A 27,809-nucleotide genomic window follows, 5' to 3' on the forward strand; every position below is an offset into this window, starting at 1 on the left:
AGAGACATGTTCCTGGCCACCTGACGACCCCGTTTGGGCCTCAACCAACTCATTATTTGTTTTGTAGCTAAACTGCTCTCCTGAGTTTAGCAGCTAATTGCCTGTCAACCAGTGGGGCTTGTTAGAGCAGTTTATTTTTTCTTTAGTGGAAAATATCTCCCTGCTGCTCAATTTTGGTGACAGCAGAGAGACGAAACAATAAAGTTGCAAACCAAAACAAGAAGCTAAAAAGCTGCACATGGAGCTGCGAAATGAAATCAGGGTGAGGACGTAGCAGTTATGCCACTACAAGCAAAAAGATTCATTTGCAGTATTAAAGATAATTATTAGGAAATTGAGTAATCATCCATCCATTCTATCCCAGCTGTCATAGGGGGAGAAGCAGATACACCACAGACAGGTTACCAGGCTGTCTACCACACACATTCACACCTACAGCCAATTTAGAATCTCCACTTAACACGCATGTCTGTGGACTGAGGGAGGAACCCACACGGCCAAAGACTTTCTTGCTGTGAGGCAACAGAGCTAACCAAGTAACCCTCAAAGCGTAAAATGAAAGAAAAAAATACAAAAAATTCCTAATATCTTGTAATTATCATGTCTGCATACTCACAACAATACAAATTAAAGCCATGTTTGAATTACCAGCTTCATTACAGAACTCACAACTGATCCACGATCAAAATGTTTATGGACTGATTTTCTCCGATTCATTAAAAAAAAAGAAGAAGCTTCAGTGCCGGCAAAGCTATGCCCTTGAACTCCAACAGAGGAGTGCGACAACTCCTCTGCTGAAAACAACAATTTTATGTTTTGCAGACTCACTTTTTTCCCCCTGAGTTAATGGCGAACGGGGCCCGCCGAGGCGGCCCCCGACTGTGAGCAGTCAACCTGCAGAGGTGCTTGCACGGGTTGGTCCCAGTTGAAGCCTAATGGCTCCCAAAGTCACACCAGGTGAACCTGCTGAAAAATTTAAACTGCACCAAAACGGAATACCACCCCAAGCACAGAATATTGGAAAAATGAAGCAGTGCTATAGAGAGAGGGCAAGTGGGACTGTGAGTATGCGCGTGAGGGCAAGCGTGTAGGTGTGTATGATGAGTGAACATGTAGCTGCGCTGATTCTATCAGACTCTTGTCAGGTCCTGTTGGGTTTTTCTATATAAAAATGCGAGCTAGGAGACTTGTGCTTTACTTAAACTTTTGGCTCCATTTCCGATCCATACATCTCACACACACACACACGCACACACACCGTCAGTCTCTTCCTGTTTTCCCCTCTACATTTCCCCTTTTCTCACATCATTAGTCTCTGCGTGTCTCTCCTTGTTCTCTCCCAAGAGCTCAGTGAGGATTTAGGCCTCCTCTCCTCCTAGACTCACCTACATCCTTTCATCCTGTTCCCTCCTCTCATGCTCCTCACTCCCCTCTCCTTTTCTTCTTCTCTCCCTCTCTCCTCACTCCTTGCTGAACCTACTTCCTGAGCGCCGCCCCCCCCCCCCCCCCCCCCCCCCCCAAAAAAAAATAAACCCAAACACACACACACACACACACCGAGATATTACACACGGTGCACACGCATACAGAATCAAGCCCAAACCCATCTGCAGCCAGCAGCACAACATCTAATCCTTATGCTTGGGGAGGAGGGGGCCCTGCAACCATTCCTGCTCTTTATTTTTTTAGTGGTATTATTATTATATTTTTTCTGCCCAACCATTCATTTTCTTATCTCTTTTCCTCTTCAATCATTTTCTCCATCCTTTAATGCGTGCCCAGAATCCCGCTGTGAGATGCTGGGGTTTTTGTTTTTTTTAGGACGAGCTGGAAAGGTTTTCTCCTTTCAACCTTTGGTGCCCAGTCCAGGTCTTGTCGCTCTCGCGCTGTGAGGACGCACGCAGACAGACAGACACATTCATACCACATTTTCACTCCTCGACACACTTTTGACTGAAATAAAAGTAAAATAAGCTGCTGTGGTGTTTAGTTGGGGTGAAACCTGCAGCCTGTAATCTCTGCGTGCCACATGACTGGTGCCTGGCGATGCTGCCGCTCCTGCTGCTCTGGCTGCTGCTGCCTCCCTGTGGCCGTCAAAGCGAACTGCAGCTCCTCTTCTTAATAATAATGACCATTTGATTTTTAGAGGAGTTGCATCACGACCCCCCCTCTCTCTCTTTCTCTCTCTCTTTCTCACACACACGCACACACACACAGACACACCACACGCACATACACACGCCACCGCCACCACCTCTGCCTCCCCTCTCCATCTATGCTGCCACCAACAACACCAACACCACCAACACCACCTCAACCCCTCCTCTCTGGGTTGGATAAATATTGCTGGAAGATATATAACGTGTTGCTATGGTGATCAGCTCTTGGTTTGTTTCTCTCTCTCTCTCTCTCTCGTCGTGGCGTTTGTGGAAGACGGGGACATGCTGGTGCGCAAGGGAGCTCTGAAGATCTGTGGGTGCATGTGTGTGTATCATCATGTTTATGTTTGAGAGAGAAAGATGGAGGAGTGGGCTGAGAAGATGTGTGTGTGTGTGTGTGTGTGTGTGTGTGTGTGTGTGTGTGTGTGTGTGGTGGTGGTGGTGGTGGTGGGGTGGTCCTTTTGAAGAGGAGAAAACATTCACAAAAACACAGCAGACCCAAAAATAGGAGACAATCTCTCAGACCTTGTGTTTTTATGCACGCCACGCACCGCTCACCTACCGTAGCCTATGTGCACAAAACTAAGAGCCCTGACTAGCAGCCGTCTCTGGGGAGTGTTTAACCTCTCTTCCTCCTCCTCCTCTCCTCCTTCCCGGTTTCTTGCACCACCTCTCTATCTACCACCACCACCACCACCACCACCACCCCCTGATCTCCGGCTGATCTGTCTCCCTGGGGACACATTTGCAGTCTGCCTGATTGGCTTCTGTTTATGTGCATGTGCTAATGTGTTAATGTGCCTGTGTGTGTGTGAGGGTATGAGCATGCTGTCCTCTATCAATTAGTGCAAGCTGGTGCAGCAATTACCATCAACCCATTGTGTTTGCGCCGTGTATGTCGACGCACACACACACACAAGGGATAACAAGTGCATCACTGATCGCCAGCTGTCTGCCATTGAAAACTCCCTAATGGTCAAGCCCACACAGACACACAATCACTGTGACAGCCTGGACGTTTGTTTAGATGTGTGTGTGTGTGTGTGTGTGTGTGTGTGTGTGCGTCTCTGATGGTTCACAAGATACACTACCAACTCTCTCTTTCAGACCAGACGGCATCCTAGGAGACACCTATATGTGTGTGTTTATGTGTGTGTCTGTGTGTGAGCACAGCCCAGATGGCCATCTTCGAGGGGTTTTTCTGGAACATTCAGGCACTTGTTGCTTCTCGTCATGTCTTTTTCTTTCACTCTCTCGTTCCCTTTCCTTCTCTCTCTCACACACACAAACACGCGCACATAAAGAGGGCTTCTTTTGAAGCGTGAAACAGCTTGCGGTCAGCTCTGCTTCTCCTCCATGGTTCCATCAAATTGCAGCCTTTAGAGCTTTCAGATACATGATGAAACAAAAACAACCGTGCCGTGTCAGAGCAGGAAAGGAGGAACAGATATCCCAGCCGGATGCAGTGTAAGGCAGCGCCGGTGTCTATCGCGCATCTCTGTGATGGTTGGAGTGGCAGAGAGGATCAGACTTTGGTGTTTAATTGGCTGAGCCCAAAAAAGTGGGAGGTCAAGTGTTCACTGTTAATCTGGCAACTCTTTCTTTGGGACATCTGAGTCCCCCTGTTCATTCTTTGGCAGTGAATTAGTGGAGGGAGGTGGCAGGACTCATTTTTCATGCTTTCACACGCATATGAACTTGAGTGACGTCCCATTCTTAATCCATAGTTTTTAATATGATGTCAGATTACCTTTTGCAGTTATAACAGCTTTAACACTTCTGAAAAGTCTTTCCACAAGGTGTAAGAGGGTGTTTATGGGAATAAACAATAAAGTGCATTTGTGAGGTGAGACACTGATGTTGGACGAGAAGGTCTGGCTCACGGTTTCCGCTCTGATTCATCCCAAAGCTGTTCTGTTGGGGTGAGGTCAGGACTCTGTGCAGGCCAGTCAAGTTCTTCCATACCAAACTCACTCATCCACGTCTCCATAGACCTTGCTTTGTGCACTGGTGCACAGTCATGTTCGAACAGGGAGGGACCATCCCCAAACTGCTCTCACAAAGTTGGGAGAATTAAATTATTCCTTTCACGGGAATAACATTTAGAGTCCAACTCCTGAACAACAACCTCACACCATGGTCCCCCCTCACCAGACTTTATACTTGGCACCTTCCAAACCCAGACTCATCAATCCAATTGCCAAGTCTGCACACTGTTCTTGAGGCTAAGTTGCCGAGGTTCCCAATCATTTCCACTTTGTCATAATACCACTAACAGCTGATTGTGGAATATTTAGTAGTGAGGAAATCTCACAACTGGACTTGCTGCACAGGTGGCATCCTATCAGAGTACCATGCTGAAATTCATTGAGAGCCTGAGAGCGAGCCATTCTTTCACAAATGTGTGTAGAAGCAGTCTGCACTCCTCAATGCTTGATTTTATACACCTGTGGCCATGGAAGTGATTGGAACACCTGAATTCAAGGATTTGGGTGTATGAATGAATACTTTTGGCAATATAATGTATCTGCAGATTAATGCTATCAAATGGGGAATCACTATTATCTTTGTTATTTTAGCAGAATAGCTGGGTTTCTCTGTTATGGGGAAGAATTCCACCCTAAATGTGCATACGATCCATGGTGTGCCTCAAAGTTATCAATGATCAAATCAGGAGAGAGTTTACTTATTTTAGGAAAACATTGTGGGGGTTTTGTTTAAAGCAGAAGACAGTTCACCCCCTGCCTCTGCCCAGTACTAAAAGTCCCTTACAAATATAAAGTTACTTTCCATCAGTCTGCATCGGGATCAGTGTTCCCTCTAATTTTTCATGTGTCTGAGCGAACACACAAACTCCCTGAGTGGACACTTGGACCACTGTGAGCAACAGCAGATGTGTGCACTGTGGTCACGCCAGCATCGAATCCATCCAAGTTACATGGTTTATTAAAATAATCAAATTACAGCATTTACATTTATGTTAGACTACTTTTAATTAAGTGCTTTAGCCCACTTACAATGAAAATTTAAAAAAAAATCTTGTTCATGACCTGTGTAGTATGTTAACACTATTGGAAGTAAAAAAATAACTTGAACTCCAGTTTTGAAAACACAACTTTCTTTCTTTTTTTTCTTTTTTTTTTTATAAAGCTCTGACTTGTATTATGAGTATGAGTCTGTGGTCTGGGAGAGAGTCCTGTAACTCTCTGTCTGCAAAATACAGTATATAATGCCCAATTTTGGGCAATTAATTATATAGTTACTTCTTCAAAAAAGTAACTGAGTTATGCAAACAACAAAGTTTTTTGCAGCTGTTTACCTAAAAATGCAGTTACGGGTTTCTTTTTTTAATAAACATTTTAAACTATTTACAGAACAATCAGCTGTTCTGCATCAAATTTGATGCCACACAAATTATTTGTGCCACTTCAAAAATCATTTCTGTCCACTATGAGATAAAGGAGAACAACAGTCTGATACCTGCAGGCCTGACAACAGGAGATGTATCACTCCTGTAACACCTGTAACATTCAGCAGTCGCCTCATTGTTCTGACACACAACAAAACTATTGACTACACTACACACTGACTACACAAGATTTGCGCTAAACGTTGCAAATCTCTCACATCTCAAAACACCGCCGTCACTCCTAAAACTTCCCCCCTTCCTAAATAACTAAATGCCATGTTGCCATATCATTTTTTTTTTTGATTGGTCGACATGGTACATTTTTCGACCAATAGGAAAGAGTAGGGGGGGGGGTTGGTTTTGGTTTTGCTCACAGGCGGAGAGTGCTTTTGAGCGTTTTCCTTATAAAACGCCGTTTTTACCGTTTCTTCCTGCAGTAAATATAAACAACGATAGTATTCAGGAAGAAAACCAAACATTGCATATTTTTTTTATCATAACTCTGGTTTTACGTGGCCTATCAACACAATTTAAAAACTGGTATAAAGTCCACACTTTTTCCGTCATTTGTTCCGTCTGTCCTGCTCACATCTCCAATGGTTGTACACGTTGTCATTAACGTGGCTTCACTCCACATCAGCCACGCCGCTTTGCTAAAACACCGGTGTCGGTACATAAGGACGCTGTCATAGCCTGTCAACGACGTTGATTAGCTGCGTATATACGAATGTGAATCGCATTATTGGCTGGGCTATGGGATAAGGTGGCATCGTTCTAATCCCATACGGAAGCAGCCAGTCACTTACTGACTAACACTGCAAAACAGAATTGTTAAAGTTTTAATTTTAATTTCAATTCAGGTTAGATTTTTTTGTGTGTGCGCAACACAGACTTTCTGTGCGCAGAGACCGTGCCAGCAGTGCGCAATTGCGCACGCGCGCAGTTTAGAGGGAACATTGATCGGGATCCACGTACGCATAAAAATAATAGTGTAATAACAGACAAGCTTATGAAGTGAGTCAGTGGCCCTCATAACTGGGGATTTCTTACCTGTACCTGTCTCACCTGTGCTTTGCAAAGGTGAAATGCTGTCAGATTTGGTATGAATGCTGCTTGCGGGTATAAAAGTACAAAAGAAAAATAGAAAAAGTTAAGTGAAAATGGCAAAAAACAAAAAAACAACCAAAAGTATAAGCACTGAGTGTTTAATGGAGATGGAACGTAAACTGTACAGAGAGAAGAGTTTGTGTGTTGATTGAAATGATGGTGGAGGGAAGCGAGGGGAGAAGAATGTTTCATGGTTTCGGTGCTGTTTATCTTAGCTGCACGAAACACAAAAAAGGCTGAAAAAAGACACACAAAACTGTATCAGTAAAGGTCTAAGCTTTAAAAAGTGTCAGATATTCATGACAGTCTGTCCGTGACAATAAGAGGAGGGTATTGATAAGGTTTTATTGATACTAATGCCTTCATCAATACTGTTTAAAGGTCTGATTCTTTATCAGCTCACTTATTGATTCTTGATACAGTGTGTGTGTCTCTGTGTGTGTGTGTGTGTGCCAATGTTTTATTATCTCTCAGTCTGTAAACACACGAAAAGTAAGACGCATGAGTGACTCAGGTTTCCGAAAGCTTTGCTGAGCCTGACATCATTAGTTTGCAGTGTGCAGCTGTCATGAAAACATGCCAGCACTGATAAAAGGAAATGATAAGCTTGGAAGTACTGGTGCCAGTGGATGGGACGATTTGGCACCGGTTCTCGATTCCCTTCCGTTGCCCTAATCTCATTTTTCCCTCGTGTTAAATGATGCCACTGTCTACATGAACTAAGTACATTACTACTTCTGCTCATCAGCTATGTGCAGCAGTCTGTCAGCTGCACACTAACACAGTGAGTCACCACTAATGGCATCTTAACTGCTATAAGAGAAATAGGTTAGCCTTTGTGGTTTGTGTGTCTTTTGGTGGATTCAAAAGTGGATCAAACTTATGTCCTTTGCAACTCTCGCACCTTTGATGCCAAATGTGGTTAAGTAACCAGGAAACCTCCAGTTTGTTTTGTTGCAGGTAGACAAACAATTGTGTAGTTCACGTAACCGATGAAACATTAGAACTCTTGTGTAAATGTAAATTTGTCTGTTATTGTGTAAATACTTACGCTATTGTGTACTTCACACACATGGAGAAATGCCAAACTGCCTTTCATTGTTCTTGTAACAGTGACAATAAAAAGCTATTCTATTCTAGGGCGATATATTTTCTGATGTTAGAGTGAGACAAAAAGCATATTCTACATTCACTGTGTGAACTGGAAAAAAAAAATCTAATTCCCAGGTTGAGAAATCTTACAAGAATAAAAAGTTGGGTTTTTAAAAAAAAAAAAAAAATCCTGCTGTTAGCTTTTTCCTTTGATTTTTCCTGGTTCCTCATCAAATGCAGTATTAGCATCCCTCACTTACAGCTTGTTCTTCCCCTGGTATTCATATTTGTTGTTTATCTTTGCCCTTCAACACGTCTCCCTGTGTGTAAATGCTGCCAATTTACAAATTTGCATGTAAGAATTTCACACGCTAAGAAGAAAAATCACATAAATAAGGTTAATGCATATAAATGATTCTGTTGAGAATGAGACCTAACTAGATTTGTTTTTATTAAAACAAACTCCTGTCATGGAAGTGTCTGCTTAAAACTCTTAAAGCAGTAGCATGTAGTTTGTCGCCCCCATGTGGTGGCAACAATGAACTGCACAATGTTAACAAACTTTGAGGTAACCTGCTTCTGCAGACGGAGCGCAGCATTCAGATGATCCTTTATTCTTCTGCGCTTGGCATGAGTTAACAGAGAAGCACTGCAACAGCTAATAGCTGAAAGGCTCAGGTTTTTCCTACCCTTTAGTGTTCTTTTATGACCAACAACTGAGGCATTTTATTAAAATATCACAGAAATGAGAAAAGCTCATCCTGCACTAAACATAACGAACGTAACTGTGAGAAAACTCAAACAAGTTGAACACTTGTACTGTTCTTTAATGTCAGAATTGTTATTGTACATGGACATCCCAAAGGATTTGCACTCCTTTTTACAATAATGTACCACATATAACAGCACCTACATGTTATGTACACACATTACACAAGATTGTATCACAAAGCAGTGTGAAATCAGCAAAAACAAGTGTCTTGTTGACTCAACACACCCAATAGTCCATGAGCGGGCTAAAGTAAAATATCACAGCCATCGGCCCTCCACTAGTTCACAGGCAGCTGCCCCCTGTAATTTTCTAGATTTAAAGCTGAAGTCACAGGTGTGAAAGGGTTGTAAAACAAGAGACGAGTTATTGGCAACAGTCTCCAAATTACTGTTGGGTCATATGCGAACAAAGATGCAGCCTTTGAAACACTGTTACTGCTCGTAATGCAAAAACTTTGAAAGCCTGTGTTGTATCGAGTTCTCCTGGACGCTGATATGGAAACTGTGCGTAGCGCATTTGTATTATTTGTAATGTTACAACAGGTAACAGCATGGTTAGAAAAAGAAAATGCAGAGATAAAAGACATAAGATGCATCTCACTTTCCCCACCCCGCCACCCCACTTATCTGTGTGGATATGAATGACCTGCTTCGTGATAAAACCCTGGCTTGGACTGTAAAGAGCAACTGAAGAAAATAAAATGGGATGAATTTCATAAAAGAGAAAAGTGTCAAGTGGAAACTGGATTTGCCAGAACCCTGCGTCCACAAGCGTACACACACGCACGCGCGCACACACACACTCTTTGTTGCACAAAAACCAGAGATACTGTAGCAGCTTTCTCAAAGGCGAAGACAAGTACGACACAGTAAGTGGCAGTTCTGCTGTCAGATACACAAACACACAGAGCAGCAGAATGAGATGCACACGCTGAAAAGCGTTTTGAGTTGAGCCACGCGGCAGGGAGGCAGTTTGGCCTCCCAAGGAGCCCGGATTCAGTCTGGTTTGGCCAGCACTCAAAAGAGGAGGAAGGATGCCTGAGGAAAGAGGGGAAGAAAACCGCAAACTGCAGGCAACAGTCTGGTCCATCTGATCACTGAATGTGAAGCACAAAGGAGCCCGGCCAGAAACACCCCCCCCCCCCAAAAAAAACCCCACTATCTCAACTGAACATTCTGCACGTCGAGAATTTCAAGTGTAACGTGTGCTTGCCTCGGTATCAGATCGACAGAGGGCTAACAAACAGGAAAGTAAATCTGCTAAAAGGAACAGAACTCTACCACTGAGAGGACGTGTGAGACAACACCAAATTTCCTGCTGAGAAAATGAGTGGGTTAAAGGAGGGGCTAAATATGTACGCTGAGAACAGTTTTTTCTTTATTTGTAGCATTGCGACTAAGGAAGATTTCAGTGGTTGGCCAAGGCGTGAGTCCCCATCGGCTGTCCAGTTGGCCACTGAGGAGCAGACAGAGAAGGGATCAGTGGTGTGGGAAGAGTTCAGAGCATCCGGTTACGTTTATGCGTGGGTGAGTCTGTGATGACATCACTACAGGGGGCAGGGCCTCGTTTACGATTGGTGGTGGAATCTAAATGGAGTGCCATCTCCTCAGCTATGAAGGTGTTGAGGTCCACATCATGAAGCCCATTCCTACGACGACTGAGAGACTGTGCGGGGTGAGTTGGGGAACCAGGAGGACCAGAACGCACAGAGATGCTGGCCATGGCACCACTAAGACCTGGAAAAGAAGGGATGGGGGAAAAAAAAAAAAAAAAAGGAATAAGACAGCTTATATGACTTCGAGCCTTGCAACTTCATAAAGCATTCAGGTGCTTTAGCTAACCATGCAGTGCGATGGCCTCTCTAAAGGGTTGCAGGTCGGTCTCCACTGAGCTGCCAGTCTCCGGAGGTGACGGTCTGCTTGCAGATACCATGGAAACTCTGGGTGGGGCGCGAGCTGTACGAGGAGGTGGAACTTTGCCACACAGGAAGCTAATGAGTTCTTCTCGTCTGATAGTTCTTCGGCGTTTTTTCGCCCATGCAATCACCTCTTTATTCCTGCGCTGATAGCCTAAGTGGATGCCCAGGTCATAGCTCCGCTGGCGGGCCTCCATACTCTCTGATGACACACAAGGACGCCTAATTTCAGTATGTCTGGACACAACAATCGCAACTTGTACATATAAAATGCTATAAAAGGCTGAACCACATAATGGTTAACAGTATCATTTTACTTGCCTTTATACAGATTAGTGACAGCTGTGGCTGCATTTTGGAAGGGCACCCAGAGGGAGAGTCCTTGCTGCTGACATACTCGATCTGTGAATTACAAAATTATTCTTTAGCGACAAGAACAAAAAGCAGACAAACAAAAAAGAAATGAGAGCTAGAAACCACGTGAACAAACAGAAAATTAACTGAGCAACACACAAATATCTACTCTATGAACAGATGCATAACATGTAGAAGAGGTCAAATTGCAGCACCGGGTTCGGTTTGTGGTCTGCTGGTATTTAGATTTTTATCTGAGACTTTATATAGTCCCATGGAACCTCTAAAAAAAAAAATAAAAATGTTAAAACACCTCTCTGACAAAATGAAGTAGGCTTCAAAAGATATCAAAAAGCAACAAATGATGCCATGATCTAAGGAAACTCAATAGCCAAAATATCAATGACTATGTTTCTATCAGCCTAGAAATGGTTTCAAAAGCACTTCTAAAGGCGAATCACAGTGAGATCATTATACACAAATGGAGAAAACACAGTGGTGAACCTCGCCAGGAGTGGCCGGCCTACCAATATTACTCCAAGAACGTACACAGACTCATCCAGGAGGTCACAAAACTACCAAGATAATCATCTAAACAACTGCAGGCCTAATTTGGTTCAGTTCAGGCCAGAGTTCATGATTTAACAATAAGAAAGAGACTGGGCAAAACTGGCACCCATGGGAGAGTCGAGGGGAAAACCACCACCTTGTGTCACATTTACCAAAAAAAACATCTTCATGATCCCCAAGACTTCTGAGAAAATGTTCTGTGGACTAATGAGACAAAAGCTGAAACCAGCACAGAATGTCATAAAAAGAAGAGCATTGCAACAGTAAAACATGGTTGTGGTACTGTGATGTTCTGGGGCTGCTTTGCTGCTTGAGGCCAATTTTGCTGTAATTGATGGAACGATGAATTTGTTTCTCTACCAGAAAATCCTGAAGGAGAATGGATGGCAATGAGTTAATGCACTGAAGTTCAAGTGCACTTGATTTATAGAGCAGGTGTTTGCCAGTTATCAGATACTTGATTGCAGTTCGTGCTGCCAAGGCAAGGGCCAATACATTTTTCACACGGAGCCAGATAGGTTCAAATAGTCCCCCCCCCCCCCCCCCTTAATACATTGTGGTTTGAAAAAATGATTTTTGTATTTGATGATCTAAAACATGCGAGAGTGACAAATGTGAAAAACACCAAAATCAGGGATGTGGTGAATACTTTTTCACAGGAGGAAAATCTGCACTCCCAGAAATCAATGGGAGATGCGACAGATGGCTGCTGTCCCATTGTCAAACAGCCAAAACAAGAAAAATATTACTTAATAATGCAGTTCTGACACCTGTGCACATTAAGGTTCATAACTGCTTTAACTGTGTGTGGGAAAAGACTAGAACTTTTCTGCATCTGTGCTACAATGACTAAAGTATAATTTACCCCTTTTCTATAATGTGACGCTTTTATACCCTATTTAAGGTGAAGATGATAAACTTTTGTAACGGTTTTTATTGTCTTAACTAATGTTCCACTGACGACTGAAATTGAGGCTATGGTTCTCTTCCTACTTGTACAGATGGGGACTGAAAATAAAAATCTGCTACAAGATGGCCACCGAGTTGCTTCTAAAATGATTTTGCTTTAAGTTCGGCAGGGCTGTAGTGCCATGGAGCTAAAGAATAGATACCATTTAATCTTCAAGAAACCATGGACTTTTTGTCACCTTTTAACATGTATGTGTCTTTGCAAACACTGACTGACGCATACAACAGGAAGTCATGATCCACATATCCATTAATAGCTTTCTGGCTACAATGGAAGACACCCTAAAGACTGAGTCAGCAGACTGGCTGATTGACCTCAGTTTTGAGAAATACTGTTTGGGCATTTTCAAATTCAGTATCCACCACAATAAGTCTCAAGGCTAAAACTAAAACTCTCAAAACTATGCATATGCTTAGGATGCTTAAGTAAAATTACGTGAATATCAACAACTTGCGCGATGTTTACCTTCAGTTTTTTGTTGTTGTTTTTTTGAAGAAAAAAAGCAATGACAGTATGAAGACTCATGACCCAAAAAATAAATTCACTTTTCCTGACTAGAAACTCTTACATTTTTTCTGCACTGGCTGCTCATATGTGTATTCATGTACAGGTGTGTTCCTGATTTTAGGACACACGGTGAGGAGGGGGGTCTTGTAAACAGAAGTACCTGACCAAGCAGGATTTCTAGACAGTGGTGGACAAACATCGTAATTGTACTGGTGAAATAGTGCTCCATAAATATTGAGGATAGGACATCAAATAAATCCCATAAACTGGTGATCAAGGCAACTAAAACATTTAACAAAAAAAAAACCCTGCAGGACAAATCTGACCAACTAAAGGATCACAATTTACAGTGAGTTTCTGGTCCTGATGTGTGCCTCTAAGAGAGGCTGTCAGAGCAAAAAAAACAAACATATCTGGGCAGGACAAATTTTCAACAAGAACAACATTTATGGTAATCCTTTCGCCATTTTGTTCTGGTAATGAAAATCATTGCACCCAGAAAGAGGAAACTGAACTGCGTCTTGGTATAAAACGTCTTTTGTGCCGTTAACTTCTGGACGTCCACAACACCGCTATAATAAAATTTACGACTAAGCGTCAACAAATGTCTTGTTTTCAGTCTACCATCTCCTCCCTGTGTTTCGCCATTTTGACTAGCTGTATAACTGATAACCGGCAGACAAAACACTTTTTGTGTAAGCCATGTCGTGTACATAACAGACGAACAACTGTAATAAACCTGTGACGCCCGCACCGGCAAGTTAACCCGGTATTTCGGGGCCATTTTAGCGTGTCTTCTTTTCAATCCCTTAAACCAGAGAGACCTCTGACAGCTAAGGCCACCGTGAGCTACATTCAGCCTTGTTGTCCGACGCTCTGACACGGTGACCGGCTGTTAGCGGCTGCTAGCGTTAGCATGTGGTATAGTTAGCTAGCAAAAGGAACAGGGTCACGATAATCAAGACGAGAAGCGACGAAGACTCGGTTTTAAACTCTGTTTGAAAGAATACACCTCCCAGTCCAACTGAAAACTACAACGGTGACAAACAACGCCGGTTGACCTTTAGAGAAAAAGCTGCGAATAGTGAGCAGTATGAGCTTGAATAGTGCCCTTTGTGTCTCTCCGCCCAGCGATAATGTTAGCTCAGGCGGCTAGCTTAGCTTGAATTCCGGCATCTTCTGTACATACCTTTGTAGAGCTGTGCTACCGCCGTGGCTGAGTTCTGAAAGAGGTGCCACAGCTTTTGCTGGCTTTGCTCGGACTCCTCTTCGTTTGGCTCAACCTGTTCCGCCTCAGCTAAGCACTGCCGTTCCCATTTCGAGAACCAGTGCTCGGGGCCGTGCTCTTGGATCTCCGCTTCTCCCTCCTCTTTCCTCTCCTCCATAGCTAACGTTAGGCGTTAGCTAATAGCTTATAAGCTAACCTTCGTGTAAAATACAGGATCTTTAATTTCCCGGCTGTGCGTAACGATATCGTTTCTGTGCTATACCGGAACAATACGTCAAAGTATACAAAATAAAAACCAATACTGCTGTTAGAGCCACATTGTGGATATTTAACACCCCACCCGTACACCCAGTGCTAAACACACAAAACTGAGGAACGCAATGACAACACCTCGGAATTTCTGAAGCTTGCCCCTCCCATTATCTCACTGTGCTGAAAATAGATTGGTAGAAACAATTTTCTAGGCGGTACTTGATGCTGAACACGAAGCCTGATTGGACGGTGACAAAAAGACAAATAGTCGGAGAAAAACAATGTTGATCCCACCCAGAAGATTTTCTATAGCTTGTTACAGTGGATTCCGTGCGTTAGGGGGCAGCCCGACCATGGAAATGTCGTACATGTAATCAGTGTGGTCAAAGGTTTAAGGACACCCTGTTTGTGCTCATACTTTTTCTTTGTTTTCGTTTTAAATTCAAGATCAGTAGACTGAACAGTCGTCACTGAGACCAAGTAACAATCATGGTACACAAATACTCCTAAATACTCAAACTTTCTCAAACAGTAGCTCACAAAGTGTGAAGTCAGAAAACAGTACTTTCCCTAATGCTGCATTATTTATGTTACATTAGCCACAATAAGCAACAAGTCATATCAGAGTATAGCACTAAATCCCTGAAGCAAATGTCTGCTTTTTAATGTGAATGTTTATTTGTAAGAGTAACAATAAGCTATTTCTTCTTTCAAAATCTGTGGATTAAGCACCATCTTAATGTGCATTCAACTCTGTGGCTTAGTTTTTATTGCAAAGGGCATTTACTGCTTCATCTTAATATAAATCATTTTCCCTAGAAGACAAAACAAGATTCCCCTAAGTGTGAATTTGTGCTTGCTGGCGTTAATACTGCTGTCGCCTTCTATTTATGAATGTGAATAATCCTACTGTGTATAAATTACCTGTATAAATAAACAGGTATTAACGTATTAGTATGGTAGAATGGCTGACATTTGCAATACTTTCATAGGGGTAATCAGCATTATACTACATGCATATCACCAGCTGCCATCAAATTACTTGCATAGATTGTAGTGCTCATGGGTGGAATTACTGCTGTGCTTGTGATTTCAAGGGGAGAGTTCAATGCCACATTATCACAGTAAGCCACAACTCTATAAGGATTGAGAGAGTACAAAGTTCAGATGGGTAATAAGAGATATCTTTTGGTTACATTTTCACTCACCTGTATCTCCTTCAGCCTGCACAGGTCTCTGTGCCAGTCTGCTTCTCTCTTTGAACCCAGCTTCCCGATTCTCTTTTCCTCTCTTTCTGCTAGCAACTCCATTCTTTGAACATGACTAAGGGCGAGAATAGTATCCCTATTGATGACTACTTTCAGGACCGGGGTCCAACTGTCACATTCAGCAACCTCCTCTACTGTGTTCAAGAAACAAAGTTCTGCCGCAAGATAGGTCCCGAAAAGATCATCCTCCATGATGTGAGGTAGGACATGCTGGTTACCTGGGAGAATGTGAATGTATCTACATATACTTTTATGTGATATAACAGCTTTATTACTGTGTGGTGACCGATAACATGCTGGAACTATAGCATGTGACAGTCAACGTTTTTACGCTGGTCTCATAGAAATACTCTACGCACTTTCCACGTTGTTATTTTTGAGCTTATACGTTGTTCTGTTGTTAATCAGGAAAAAGAGTCAAAGATGTTCTGGCAGGTTAAAAACCTGAGCCAGACTGGATTCACTCTCATTACACCTAAATATATGAGTGACAAATTCAAGAAAAAAAACTATAGAGGTGGTTTCTTTTATGCTCCTTGACTTGGATCCACTTGAGTTCATATTTATTACGCAGTGTCACTGAATGGCTTGATGAGTATGAAAATGATATCAATAAAATATGATGGCAGTTGCAATCACCAGATCCCAACTATCTAAATGCCTATGGTAGACTTTGGGTCACATTGGTCAGTATCTTTGAAAAGAATGGGGTTTACCCCTCAAGTAGATTTGTAGAGACCTAATGTGCCATGACTAAGGAATACCGAGGTGCAGTGAGTCTGTTCTAGTGACATGTTTTGGTCTATCACCTTGCTAAGACACTTTGTGTTGATTTTTCCTTTAATTCTTTAACGTGTACAGGTCAATCAGGCAATAAAAGTGTAAATAACATTAGTTTTCAGTTGCAGCTCTACTTTTTCAATATGCTGTAACTTAGCATGCTAAAAGTACACATGTATGTGTTTGGCCATAGCATTTTATTTTCCACAATACAATAGAGCTTCAGGGAAAAGGTGAGTGATGTTTACCATTACTGTAGAAAACACTGAAAGAAATGAACAGTATAACCTCCAATGCTTGAGTAGAAAGAGTGTATCTTTTGGATTATGTATTAAGGATCACTAAAACATTGCATGACTTGCTGCAGTGGGATCATAAGACCGGGGATGAATGCCATCATGGGTGCCACAGGAAGCGGTAAAACATCGTAAGACATTTCCCTGCAAATACACAGTCAGTAGTTTATAAGCATGCACAGGCCACCCAATGATGTGCTTTTTATCCTCATCGCAGACTCCTGGATGTACTCGCAGGGAGGAAAAATCCAGCTGGACTGCGTCAGGGAAATGTGTTGGTGAACGGCAAAGTCGTCACGTCTGACCTGAGGCTCAGCTCTGCCTACGTGGTTCAGGTACACAGATGCAAACATATGCATATTTTTTTAACATTACGCACTGGTGAGTGGTTTATCTACATCGCCCTTTTGGTTCCAGGATGATATTCTGATGGGGACTCTGAGCGTGAGAGAGAACCTGCTTTTCAGTGCCAACTTGCGTCTGAACCCTAAGGATCACTCCACAGCAGATAAACACCAGCAAGTAAACACCATCATAGAAGACTTGGGCCTTACAGACTGTGCTGACACTAAGGTACGGAGCACCAAGCACAAACTACTTTTTTCAAATTGTAGAGGAAATATCCAAAAATGTTACAGTAATTTATGCAAAATAACTTATCATCAGTGCTTTTTAAATCCTATTACTATGAGACAACAGTTCCAACTAAACTGTATATAATTGCTACAAAAATACATTGAAGTTTGGTGTTTTGGTGTAACTTACATACAAGAAAAGTTACTCACCCATTTTATTTTGAAAAATCAAACTTTATAACAGAAGTATCACTATAGTTTGTCCTTTCTGCACATTTTAGATGCAAAGTAAGTTTTGCGTGTGTGTATTCAGATAGGCACGGAGTTTCTGCGTGGTGTATCAGGAGGGGAGAGGAAGCGGTGCAGCATTGGGATGGAGCTCATCACTTCTCCCTCTCTTCTGTTTCTGGATGAGCCGACCACTGGCTTGGATTCTAACACTGCAAACTGCATCATCGGTCTACTACACAAGTACAGCGCAGCTACTAAACTATCACTCATTAGACACATACACAAAAGACATAAATAATACAAAACTAAAGCACGCTGTATAATACTCTAAAATTAGGTAGAGTCAAACAGCAGCGTGCTATTCACTGCTATCTTTAGTTCACATTTACACTATGCTGGTGTTTCTGGTGTAAATGATCTCTTTATGTCACCATCTACTGCCGTCTGTGTAATAAAAATGTCCAAAAATGTATCAAGGTTGTCCAGAAGAGGCAAGACTGTGATCTTCTCCATCCACCAACCCCGATACTCCATCTTCAAACAGTTTGACCACCTCACACTGATGCATAAAGGGGAGGTGGTGTATGCAGGAGCAGCAGACCATGCCCTGGTGTACTTCACAGACCTTGGTATGTAATGCATGAGTTTGTATATTTACTGCAAAAGTTGGAAGACTCTGACTGAGAATCCTATAAAAAATTATGAGCAGTTGAATACCAAAGGGAAATATACAGTATATGAGCTACTGAATGAGGTCAGAAGTCGAGGCACGACTTAAGTCCTGTTTTATATTTATATGTTCATGCTTAACTTTGTTCTACAGTGTGAAAATGATCTGAGATTATTTAGATAATCCAGCCGCTGCAGCCCTGAACTGGGTTCATGGATTCGTGGATGGATGGAGCACTTCCTCAAATCCAGATTTTTCATGCTTTTAAAGTTGAATGAGGTCTTTATCAGTATGTCTGTGTGTGCTTTGTACAGGCTATCAGATTGAGCCTTTCAACAATCCAGCTGACTTCTTCATGGACATCACAAATGGAGAAACAAAATCAACAGTACGATGGGACATGGCAGGTAAGTAATAAATACAGTGTTTCACAGTTATAAAAAATGTTCTCCTGCCTCGCTTCTCCAACCACCAACTACTTTTTGCTGAGAGACACACACAAAGACAACCTTCTAAAATAGACAAATCACTGTTTGTAACACCAGTTAAATATCCAAGCATGGTTTGGTGCTTCGTGAGTAAGAAAAAAAAATCAATGTTGGATAAAGTTATTGGTGAAGTTACAGTTTTAGACATGTTGGTAACAGATTGCTCCAGCAGCATTTCAAAAACTATATTCTACAATGTTTTTGCTTCATAACACAACCTTCCGCATACTGGGCGGCTATAAAAGCCTGACTTATTACAAACCAAGCTCGTGTTTGTGCAGCATGTTTGAAGTTTGAGTTGGGAGGCAGCTAGCTTTACTTAACATGACGTAAAGGAAGGTTTGTGTTATGTAACTAAGCACTTCTGGAGTAATTGCTCAGTTTTATATCTTCAAACCCATCTCACTTAGACTTCTTGGGTGGCTGTTACAAATCCATGTTTTTATTATGCTGTCCTTAACTTGACACCATGATCTCCTCTCTCACACAAGAGGATTGCAAAAACCCATTAGCGATAAAGTATCAGCAGACCCAGCTGTACCAGAATATGATGGAGGAGCTGGACCATGTGAACCAGAGCATTGTTGACGGGGTCACAGGTGAAGACAAGCCGGCCAACTACGCCACCTCTTTCTTCTATCAGGTGAGCAAATCGTCAGTTGCAGAGAACATTTTTTAATTTTAAAATGATAGGAGATTATATTCTGGTTGTTGGAAATCTCAGGTCTCATTAGTTTAATGATTAACAGAAGCAGAAGTGAGTTTATTAGGTTATGTCACAGAGTTTACGAGCCAGCTATTATCTCAGTGTGATTGGCTGTGTGCTGATCAGACTCAGTTTTACTGTCTACTCATAAAAAATGTTGATAATTATCCTCTTTGTGTCTGTGTGTGTGGTGCATCTGTGTGTGCGTGAACTAGATGCGTGTGGTGTGTGGCAGGACAGTGTTGAACACTCTGAGGAACCCTCAGACCTCCTACGCCCAACTGGCTCTCAACATCTTCTTTGCCATTCTCGTGGGACTCATTTATTACCAAATGCCCCTGACACTGCCCGAGGCTTTACAGAACAGGTACACAACAGTCTGCCTTGTTTAATTCGGGGTATCTGCTCCATTTTCACCTCTGTATTCCACATAATATAATCTAAAATGTTTTTAACCGTGTATTGTTGTAGGGAATTGTTGCAGGGCAGCTATTGTGAAGGCCACTTGGTTCCAGATAGTCAAGTAGCATTTGCCCACCTCCTGATTTTCATATTTATTTGCATATTTGTCACACTTATGTTTCAGATCGTCAAACAAATTTTAATGTTAGATAAAGATAACCCGAGTAAACACAAAATGCAGTTTTTAAATGATGATTTTATTTATTAAGGGAATAATCTATCCAAACCTACATGGCCCTGTGTGAAACAGTGATTCCCCCCTAAAACTAATAACTGGTTGTGCCACCCTTGGCAGAAAGACATGCAATCACGCATTTGCGAGAACTTCTAATGGTTTTTTTACAGTGCTATGAAGAAATTTTGCCCCACTCTTCTGCACAGAATTGTTTTAATTCAGCGCCGTTGGAGCATTTTACACCGTGAGTTGTCTGAGGTTTATGGTCATGCCAAAGCATATCAATCTGATTTAAGTCCAGACTTTGACTAGACCATGCCAAAACCTTCATTTTGTTTTTGAGCCATTCAGTGATGGTGTGTTCTTAGTCATTGTCCTTCTGTATAACTCAAGTGTGCTCCTGAGATTCAGGGCATGAACTGATGGTGACACATTCTCCTTCAGGATTTTTCTGGTAGAGAATGTGTTATCTGAATTTATTATTTCAGATCAGAGAATTCATGTTTCCGTCAATTACAGCAAGTTGCCCTGAAGCAGCAAAACAGCCCCAGACCGTCACACTACCACCACCATGTTTTACTGTAGCTATGATGTTCTTGTCATGAAATACTGGGTCACTTTTATGCAGATGCAACTGGACTCAAACCTTCCAAAAAGTTCAGCATTTGTCTCATCAATCGACAGAGTATTTTTGTGGTTAGGGTTTTGTGGATAATCAAGATGTTTTTTGGTAAATGTGAGACGAGCATTTGTGTTTTTTGTGGTCAGCTGTTTTTTTCTACTTGACTCCCCCATGGATGCCATTTTTTTCCAGTCTCTTTCTTATTGTTGAATCGTGACACTGAGTTTAACTGAGACAAGTGAGGCCTGCAGTTTTTTGGATGTTCTGAGGGGCAAATCATTTTCACACAGTGTCAGGGAGGTTTAGATAGTTTATTTCCCTCTTAATAAATGAAATCCTGAATAAATGAACGAGATCGCGAATACAAGTGGCGGAAATGGGCTTCCTCCGAAGGGTGGCTGGCCTCTCCCTTAGAGATAGGGTGAGAAGTTCGGCCATTCGGGAGGGGCTCAGAGTAGAGCCGCTGCTCCACATCGAAAGGAGCCAGTTGAGGTGGTTCGGGCATCTGACAAGGATACCCCCTGGGTGCCTCCTGGACGAGGTTTTCCGGGCATGTCCCACCGGGAGGAGGCCCCGGGGCAGACCCAGGACACGCTGGAGAGATTATATCTCTCGGCTGGCCTGGGAACGCCTTGGTGTCCTCCGGATAAACTGGAGGAGGTGGCTGGGGAGAGGGAGGTCTGGGCTTCTCTGCTTAGGCTGCTGCCCCCACGACCTGGCCCCAGATAAGCAGAAGAAAATGGATGGATGGATGGATGGATGGATGGATGGATGGATGGATGGATGGATGGATGGATGGATAAATGAAATCCTGCATTTTACATTTACTCTGGTTATATTTGTCTAATATTAACATTTGTTTGGTGACCTAACACATTTTCACAGTAGTGTATCATGGCTGACATGTTCTTAACTTTTTAAACCATTGTCTCTTTTGTCTTTTAATGGCAGGAGTGGAGCGTTCTTCTTCCTTATCATCAACATGGTGTTTGGGAATCTTTCTGCTGTTGAACTCTTTATAAATGAAAGGGCAATCTTCATGTGAGTGAGACATTAAGCTTATGTGTGCACTTTAGAAGAGTGGCTTGTGCTATTCTGTATTTTTCTTCAGTCAAAGCCTAGGCTGCTATATTCTTAAATCCACCATAGTTACAGAGATGATAAATCATAAAAACAAGGCATGTAATTTTGTTTTCATAGAGGTTACATGACATTCCAAAAACAACTGGACATTGCGATTTTTATTCATTATTACTCAAGTCAGAGAAAATAGTTCATTTGTTATACAGTGTTTTCAGCTGTGGTTCACTACACATGTCTAACTATTGCACAGGGACCCCTTAAAAGAAAGAGCCTTTTACAAGAACCCAATCAGATTCCTACAACCAATAAAGCACTCTTGTGTCAGTCCAAAAGGGTCGCTGGCACCATATGTACTCTAAAACTTCTCAACATATAATTCAGACCTGTTTCATAGCAATAAACAGAAAATACTTTGGGAAAGTTGGGTGATCCCTGCAGTAGTCTGGAAAATGCAGGGATCACCAGGAAAATGCAGCAGTACTCTGAAAAGACAGAAGGGACTAGAGCAAAGTGATTAATACACAGTCTTTAATTTTTCCAGCAGAGCCAGTCATGCTCTGTTGGCTATATTTCATTTACAGTAATGCATTCACAAAGGACTACAAATAAATCCTGAGCTCTAACCCTACCTAACTCTAACTTTGAACCTGAAACTGAGTCTTAGCCCTCAGACAGGCCTTTAAAGAGGTGTGAAATAAAACAAGCTGGCCTCTCACTGATTGTAATGGAGAAAACTCTCACAAGAAAAGCTGTACAAGTAAACAGAATAATTTTGTTTATGTGTTTTTCCATCTTAAAGGTGACAAATGATTTCTATCACTTGCTTATATTGTTGGGAAGAGCCACTGGTGAGAAAGGTGTTACCCACCATCTACCTGCAACACACACATTTAATTAGTGCGTCCGTTTTGTAGTCCTCAGGCTTTATGACTGCCTGTATGAGACATATTTATTGGACATTTGTAAATTGTAAGTATGACAAAGTAATCTGGGTTACACTCTCTCTGCAAGGACTCTGCACTAGAGCCCCGTTAAGAGAGGCAACATAACCTCATTAATACTCATCAGCTAATTCATCTTGGCTGCTGTTCGCAAGAAAACCAAACTCACAAAGCAGTCATCTCAGGGGCTGGAAAAAACACAGCCAAAATGCCAAAACTGCAGTTCCTCTAGCTGCCACTTGGGGCTCTTTTCAAAAGCAAGTCAATCCCTGTAGATGTACCTGTTAAAATAGACTTTACAGCAGTAATTAACATATTTATAGTCTTGTGAAAAAAAAAAAATGTTTTCGAGTTTATAGATAATTGACCTCCTCCTGATATCTGTACTGGGAGTAATTGTTTTGTATAACACACCGATTTAAATTGCACTGAGGCTTAAAGTTTGCATTATTAAAAGCATAGCTGGGTGCAAGTGATAGGTGGCTGCCAGCACAGCCTGTTGTAGTCCATAGCTAACTGGACTTATAGCCAGGATGTCCTGACCAAGTGTGTGGTGTTGCTGCCTTTTAAAGCATTTTTTTAAATGCAATCGTCAAAGAATTGGCATGAGCTTAATTTTAGAAGAGGTGCATGCTTCAGTGTTGCATCACACTGATATAAAATATAGCTTAAAAATATGACTGTTTTTCAAATTGTCAGTGAATCTAACTTTTTTCACCCTGTCACATTGTTTTTGAGTTTATGTTTTTTTCCCTGTTAATGTTTGTTGCAGTCATGAGAACTCTAGCGGCTATTACCGTACCTCTGTCTACTTCCTGTCCAAGATCTTTGCTGATCTCATCCCCAATCGCTTGATTCCCATCATTGTGTTTTCAGCAATTGCCTACTACATGATGGGTAACATCATCCTTACATTCAAGCAGACATACACATACAAAACACACATTGCGTCGTATGATGAAAGATGTTCTGATACAGTCAGTTACCAAGTACAGAGAGGAGCTGCTGCTGTTTCATTCACATCCATGAAATGTCTTATTTAGGGCTAACTCCAAATCCACAGAGTGGTTTTGCAGTATGAGTTAAAGTTTGGATGCAGCAAATTAGTGAATAAGGAAACAGCCCAGTTCCTTCTGCACAGGCTGAGCCTCATCTCAACGGTGTTCCAGTTTTGATGAATAAAATCTGGATCCCCATAATATACTTCCTAATTAATTGAGCCGCTGTTGATTACTTTTCATTTGGAAGCTTCCATTTGATCTCACTGCCACTGTGCCAGGAGCAGCCCGCTCAATAATTTCCTGTCTTTCTGTGTGCATGTGTCCACCATTCCTTCAGGGTTGAAGCCTGCGTTTGAGACGTTCCTCTGTTTCGCTCTGACCATGTCTCTGGTCAGTCTGGCAGGAGTTGGTCTGGCCTTCCTCGTCTCAGCGAGCGTTTCTACATTTGCGATGGCAAACATCCTCATTGCTTTGCCCTTCGTTTTCATGATGGTGAGATGCTAAGACTCATATATGACATGTACAAGAGAGATCACAATGGGCACTTAAGAGTTTCATTCCCTCTTTATGTTTCAGGTCTTTGGTGGTTTTCTCGTCAATCTCAACGCCATGCTGAGCTGGCTCTCTTGGCTGAAATGGATCAGTATCTTCAAATATGGATTGGATGTAAGATACAGAAAGCAAGGGAGGAGGATTTGTGTGTGAGAATGAGACCACTGGGGCTGAATTTAATGTGCCTTTATGTGAAGTGAGGAGGTTGTTCAGCCTGATCTCTTTGTCTCTCTTTCTTAGGCTGTATACATTAACGAGCTGAAAGGACAGTTTTTGTATAACAACAACACAGCGTGAGTGAAATAACATAGCTACTGTTGAAAACTTATGCACACACACACACAGATTAAATGTGTCTTTGTGTCTTGTGCTTCAGCATCGCAGGGGAATATTTCCTGGAACAGCAAGGTATCGACTACTCCGTGTGGGGCTTCTGGAGGAACGTGGTGGCCTTGCTGGGAATCATATTTGTCTGCATGTGCCTGGCCTATGTCCAGCTGCGACGAATCAACCGCTGGAAATGATGCCCATTTATGTGTCCATAAGCAGTCAAGTATTTTTCTTAGTAATTTAACAACAACAACAAAAGCAACACTGGAGAGTTGTTTTATATAGTTCCACCAGACGGAGCTTTCTTATACTATTATTTAATTTATTATTTCAGATCAATTTATACTGTAAAACATTACATTTAAAATCTTTTACTCACTTAAGCTCTAAAGTAGGGATGTCAAACTCATTTTACTTCCCAGGTCACATGCTGCCCACATTGATGTTAAGTGGACCACACTAGTGAAACTCCTCTTTCTGTCATTGTAAAGACATCTAACTGTCCATTTAAGTCCCTTGGAATATCATAGAAGAAAAACAAGTGCAATTTCAACAGTGTCTCTCAGGTTTTTGCATGATAAAGAAATGTTGTCAGAGTAGATGGAAGAAACCTGTCAGCACGAATAAAAAAAAATGTGTGAAACTAAAGAAAAGTTTGGTTTAGCTCATTGCTCAGACTCTCCTGTAATTACAAAACTGAAAGTTTTTGTTAATTCTCAGAAAATATCCTATTTGTTTATTTTTTTACATTATAAAAAACTGATATTTCTAAAGAGACAATGAAAAACATTCATTTTTTCTGTCATTTAATTCCAGAATGTTATGTTCATCTGGACTTTGGGTTTTCAGTGGGAGAAACTTTTTGTCATTTCTTAAGAAGTCACTTGGATGAGTGAGGAAATATTTCTCCCACTGGAAATATAACCTCCAGATAAACAACTTTCTGGGATTTGCTTACCTTGATGACTGAGCTTGCATCAAGACTTTCATTTAATTGTTATATCTTATGTAATGACTTCAGTGTAGTATGAATACCCAAGACGTCACAGTTAAAAGTCCAAAATGTATGCCCTCCTTCACATCTTCCTCAACCGTCCTGTGGACTGGACTCGAGTCTTTGCTCAGCCAATGCTGGCTCTTGGCCTTATGATTAAGGGCCCTGCTCTATAGCATTAACCATCACACGTGTTGTAACATTTGACCCCCAGGTGGATAAGCTGATATACTAAGCGCACTTGGTGTGTGCACGAGGAAATGTCTGACAACTGCCAAGCCAAGATCTTAAATCCGTAGAAAGCTACTTAGCGCTTTCTTAGACAGTGTTGGTTACAAAAACAAAAGTACAAATGATTTATCTTTAAAAAAGTTTTAAAAATTTCCCTGTTTTTAACGTATTTATTTCTCTTTTTTTTAATGAATGCAAGTCTTACAAAACGTGATACTGATCAAATGACGGTAAAGGTGCAAACTGCTTAGCTGTGAAATTTAAAGTGAGGGCACAGAAGACGAAGGAAACGCATTAAAAATCAAAGTAAACGCTGACTTTCCCTTTAATTTCACTTCATCGGTTACTCTCCTGACATTGCATAACTGCGGATAAAGTGTCATCTTGTGCGATGTCTTTATCGAAGCCATTAGAGACGATCCTGTGACGTGCAAATCCTCCTGAGGCTCGTGCATCACGCTATAGGTTACACATTGCAGCAGCTGTGTTGCTCTGTGCACTGCACCTCAGAGCGCATGCTCGGGCAGTCAGTGAACAGTTGTGTCTTCTCATCCTTGCACATTTGCACCTTGTTAGAAAGCCATGCGTCAATGAAAATATATATTCCACAAAATATTTCAGTGGATCTTAACACCCAAGGCTCAAAAAACAAAATAAAAATAAATAAATAAATATTTCTTTTCTGCATACAGCCCTTGTAGTTGTAATCCAATAGTATAAAGGGATAGCCACGACACCATCATGCTAAATGACATATCACATCATAGTTTTTATCCTAGAAATATGTATGAGGGAAACTTGACAGTTACCATGACAACGCACGTTTAATCCCGGGCGCTCGCTCATTTCCAGTCACCTTCAGAAACTTTTCACGCTGCTCGCGCTGCGACTCAGCCTGTTCCCCGCCGTCATTGGTGCGTTTTCCAGCCCACGTAGCCACTCTGTACATTTGAGCACCACGCGCTCATCCACGCCGTAGTCCTCCTCTTCCTCGTACTCCACGTCGTCGTACTTGTGCCGCTCATTCAAAAGGGAGATTTTCAGAATTGAGTTTATGTCTCCGAGCTCAGCGTCAGTGCTGTTTTTAGCGGTGACTCTGCCGCTGTGAGAGCCGTTTCTCTGCCTTTTGGGCACGTTTTCCCTCCTGCGTCGGGACTCCGTGGCTCCTCCGGGAGCCAAGGTGGCTCCACTCGCGGGATTTCTGGCGACTGAACGTTGCCGGTGTCTCTCGCTGTTTCTCCGCTGCAGCAGGAGGACAGCCTCGGGTGTGAGAGTCAGAGTGAAACGGACCTCCTGCTGATCCTTGGTTCTCACAGGCTTCACCTGTGAGTCACTCTTTACAGAAGTGTGACCGCAGTGTTTGTGCTGCTGTCTTTTAGACAGACTCTCTGAGCTGGTGACAGGAGAGCTGCCCGTCTGGGATGAAGGCAGCGAGCCTTCCCTTCTGTTTGCCCCTGACACTCCTTTAGTTGTTGGTAGATTACTCCTGGGCTGACTCTTCTTCCCCAGTTGTTTCAAGTTCAAAGCCAGCCTCTCCTTCACTGAGCCACCTTTGTCTTCTTTCAAAGCTTTAGCTTTGGTCACAGCAGATACAGATGAAATGTTGTTGGTGGGTCTCTCCTTCCCAGCGAGTCCTGACATGGAGCGTGCAATGGACACTGGCGGTATGAAGGGCATTTTGGCAACGCACAGCATCAAGTAGGAGAGGAGTTCACTTTTGCTTGTGAAGTGTCGAAAGAAAAAAGAAGAGGGGACTAGGGAGGAAAGTGATTTCCTGACAGAGTTGAGATACTCTGATGCATCTTCAGCCATGCAAGGATCAGCTGGCTGCAAGTGCGTCACTGCCTCGCGGATCCACCAGTGCTCCTCTACACAGGAATAACATTTCCTGATGCCTTATACCTGAGCTGTGAGGGGGAGGTTGTTGGCATGCTTTTAAAAAAAAAAAAAAAAAAAAAAAAGAAAAGAAAAAGAAAGGGCTTGTATGATGCTCATTACCCTGAGGCTCAAACATCTAAAATAAACCTACACCTCTAATCCTCCAGAGTGATTAGTGAGGGCACGTTTAC

At 42.2% G+C, this 27,809-nt stretch overlaps 3 protein-coding genes across 3 annotated transcripts; 1 reads left to right on the plus strand and 2 right to left on the minus strand.

Moving 5' to 3' along the window:
• Window positions 1-8,573: 8,573 nt before the first annotated feature.
• On the minus strand, window positions 8,574-14,467 carry hapstr1b (HUWE1 associated protein modifying stress responses b). The gene is made up of 4 exons (XM_063475908.1): window positions 14,045-14,467; window positions 10,776-10,856; window positions 10,381-10,656; window positions 8,574-10,275 (listed from the first exon to the last, which is right to left on the minus strand). The coding sequence occupies exons 1-4, from the start codon at window positions 14,238-14,240 to the stop codon at window positions 10,037-10,039; spliced, it is 792 nt and encodes a 263-aa protein (XP_063331978.1). The 5' UTR covers window positions 14,241-14,467; the 3' UTR covers window positions 8,574-10,036.
• Window positions 14,468-15,654: 1,187 nt separating this feature from the next.
• abcg2b (ATP-binding cassette, sub-family G (WHITE), member 2b) lies at window positions 15,655-26,590 on the plus strand. The gene is made up of 15 exons (XM_063475909.1): window positions 15,655-15,803; window positions 16,751-16,810; window positions 16,897-17,014; window positions 17,097-17,252; window positions 17,568-17,725; window positions 17,963-18,114; window positions 18,470-18,562; window positions 19,135-19,286; window positions 19,565-19,716; window positions 21,560-21,649; window positions 23,405-23,529; window positions 23,971-24,125; window positions 24,210-24,299; window positions 24,426-24,478; window positions 24,562-26,590. Exons 1-15 carry the CDS (start codon window positions 15,655-15,657, stop codon window positions 24,707-24,709), a joined length of 1,851 nt encoding a protein of 616 aa, XP_063331979.1. The 3' UTR covers window positions 24,710-26,590.
• Window positions 20,050-27,634, minus strand: LOC134629024 (proline-rich protein 18-like). The gene is made up of 2 exons (XM_063475910.1): window positions 26,550-27,634; window positions 20,050-21,323 (listed from the first exon to the last, which is right to left on the minus strand). Exon 1 carries the CDS (start codon window positions 27,550-27,552, stop codon window positions 26,599-26,601), a length of 954 nt encoding a protein of 317 aa, XP_063331980.1. The 5' UTR covers window positions 27,553-27,634; the 3' UTR covers window positions 20,050-21,323; window positions 26,550-26,598.
• Between the last annotated feature and the right edge of the window lie 175 nt (window positions 27,635-27,809).

This window comes from Pelmatolapia mariae, linkage group LG6 (assembly GCF_036321145.2).
Source record: "Pelmatolapia mariae isolate MD_Pm_ZW linkage group LG6, Pm_UMD_F_2, whole genome shotgun sequence".
In the NCBI taxonomy this organism is placed as follows: Eukaryota; Metazoa; Chordata; class Actinopteri; order Cichliformes; family Cichlidae; genus Pelmatolapia; species Pelmatolapia mariae.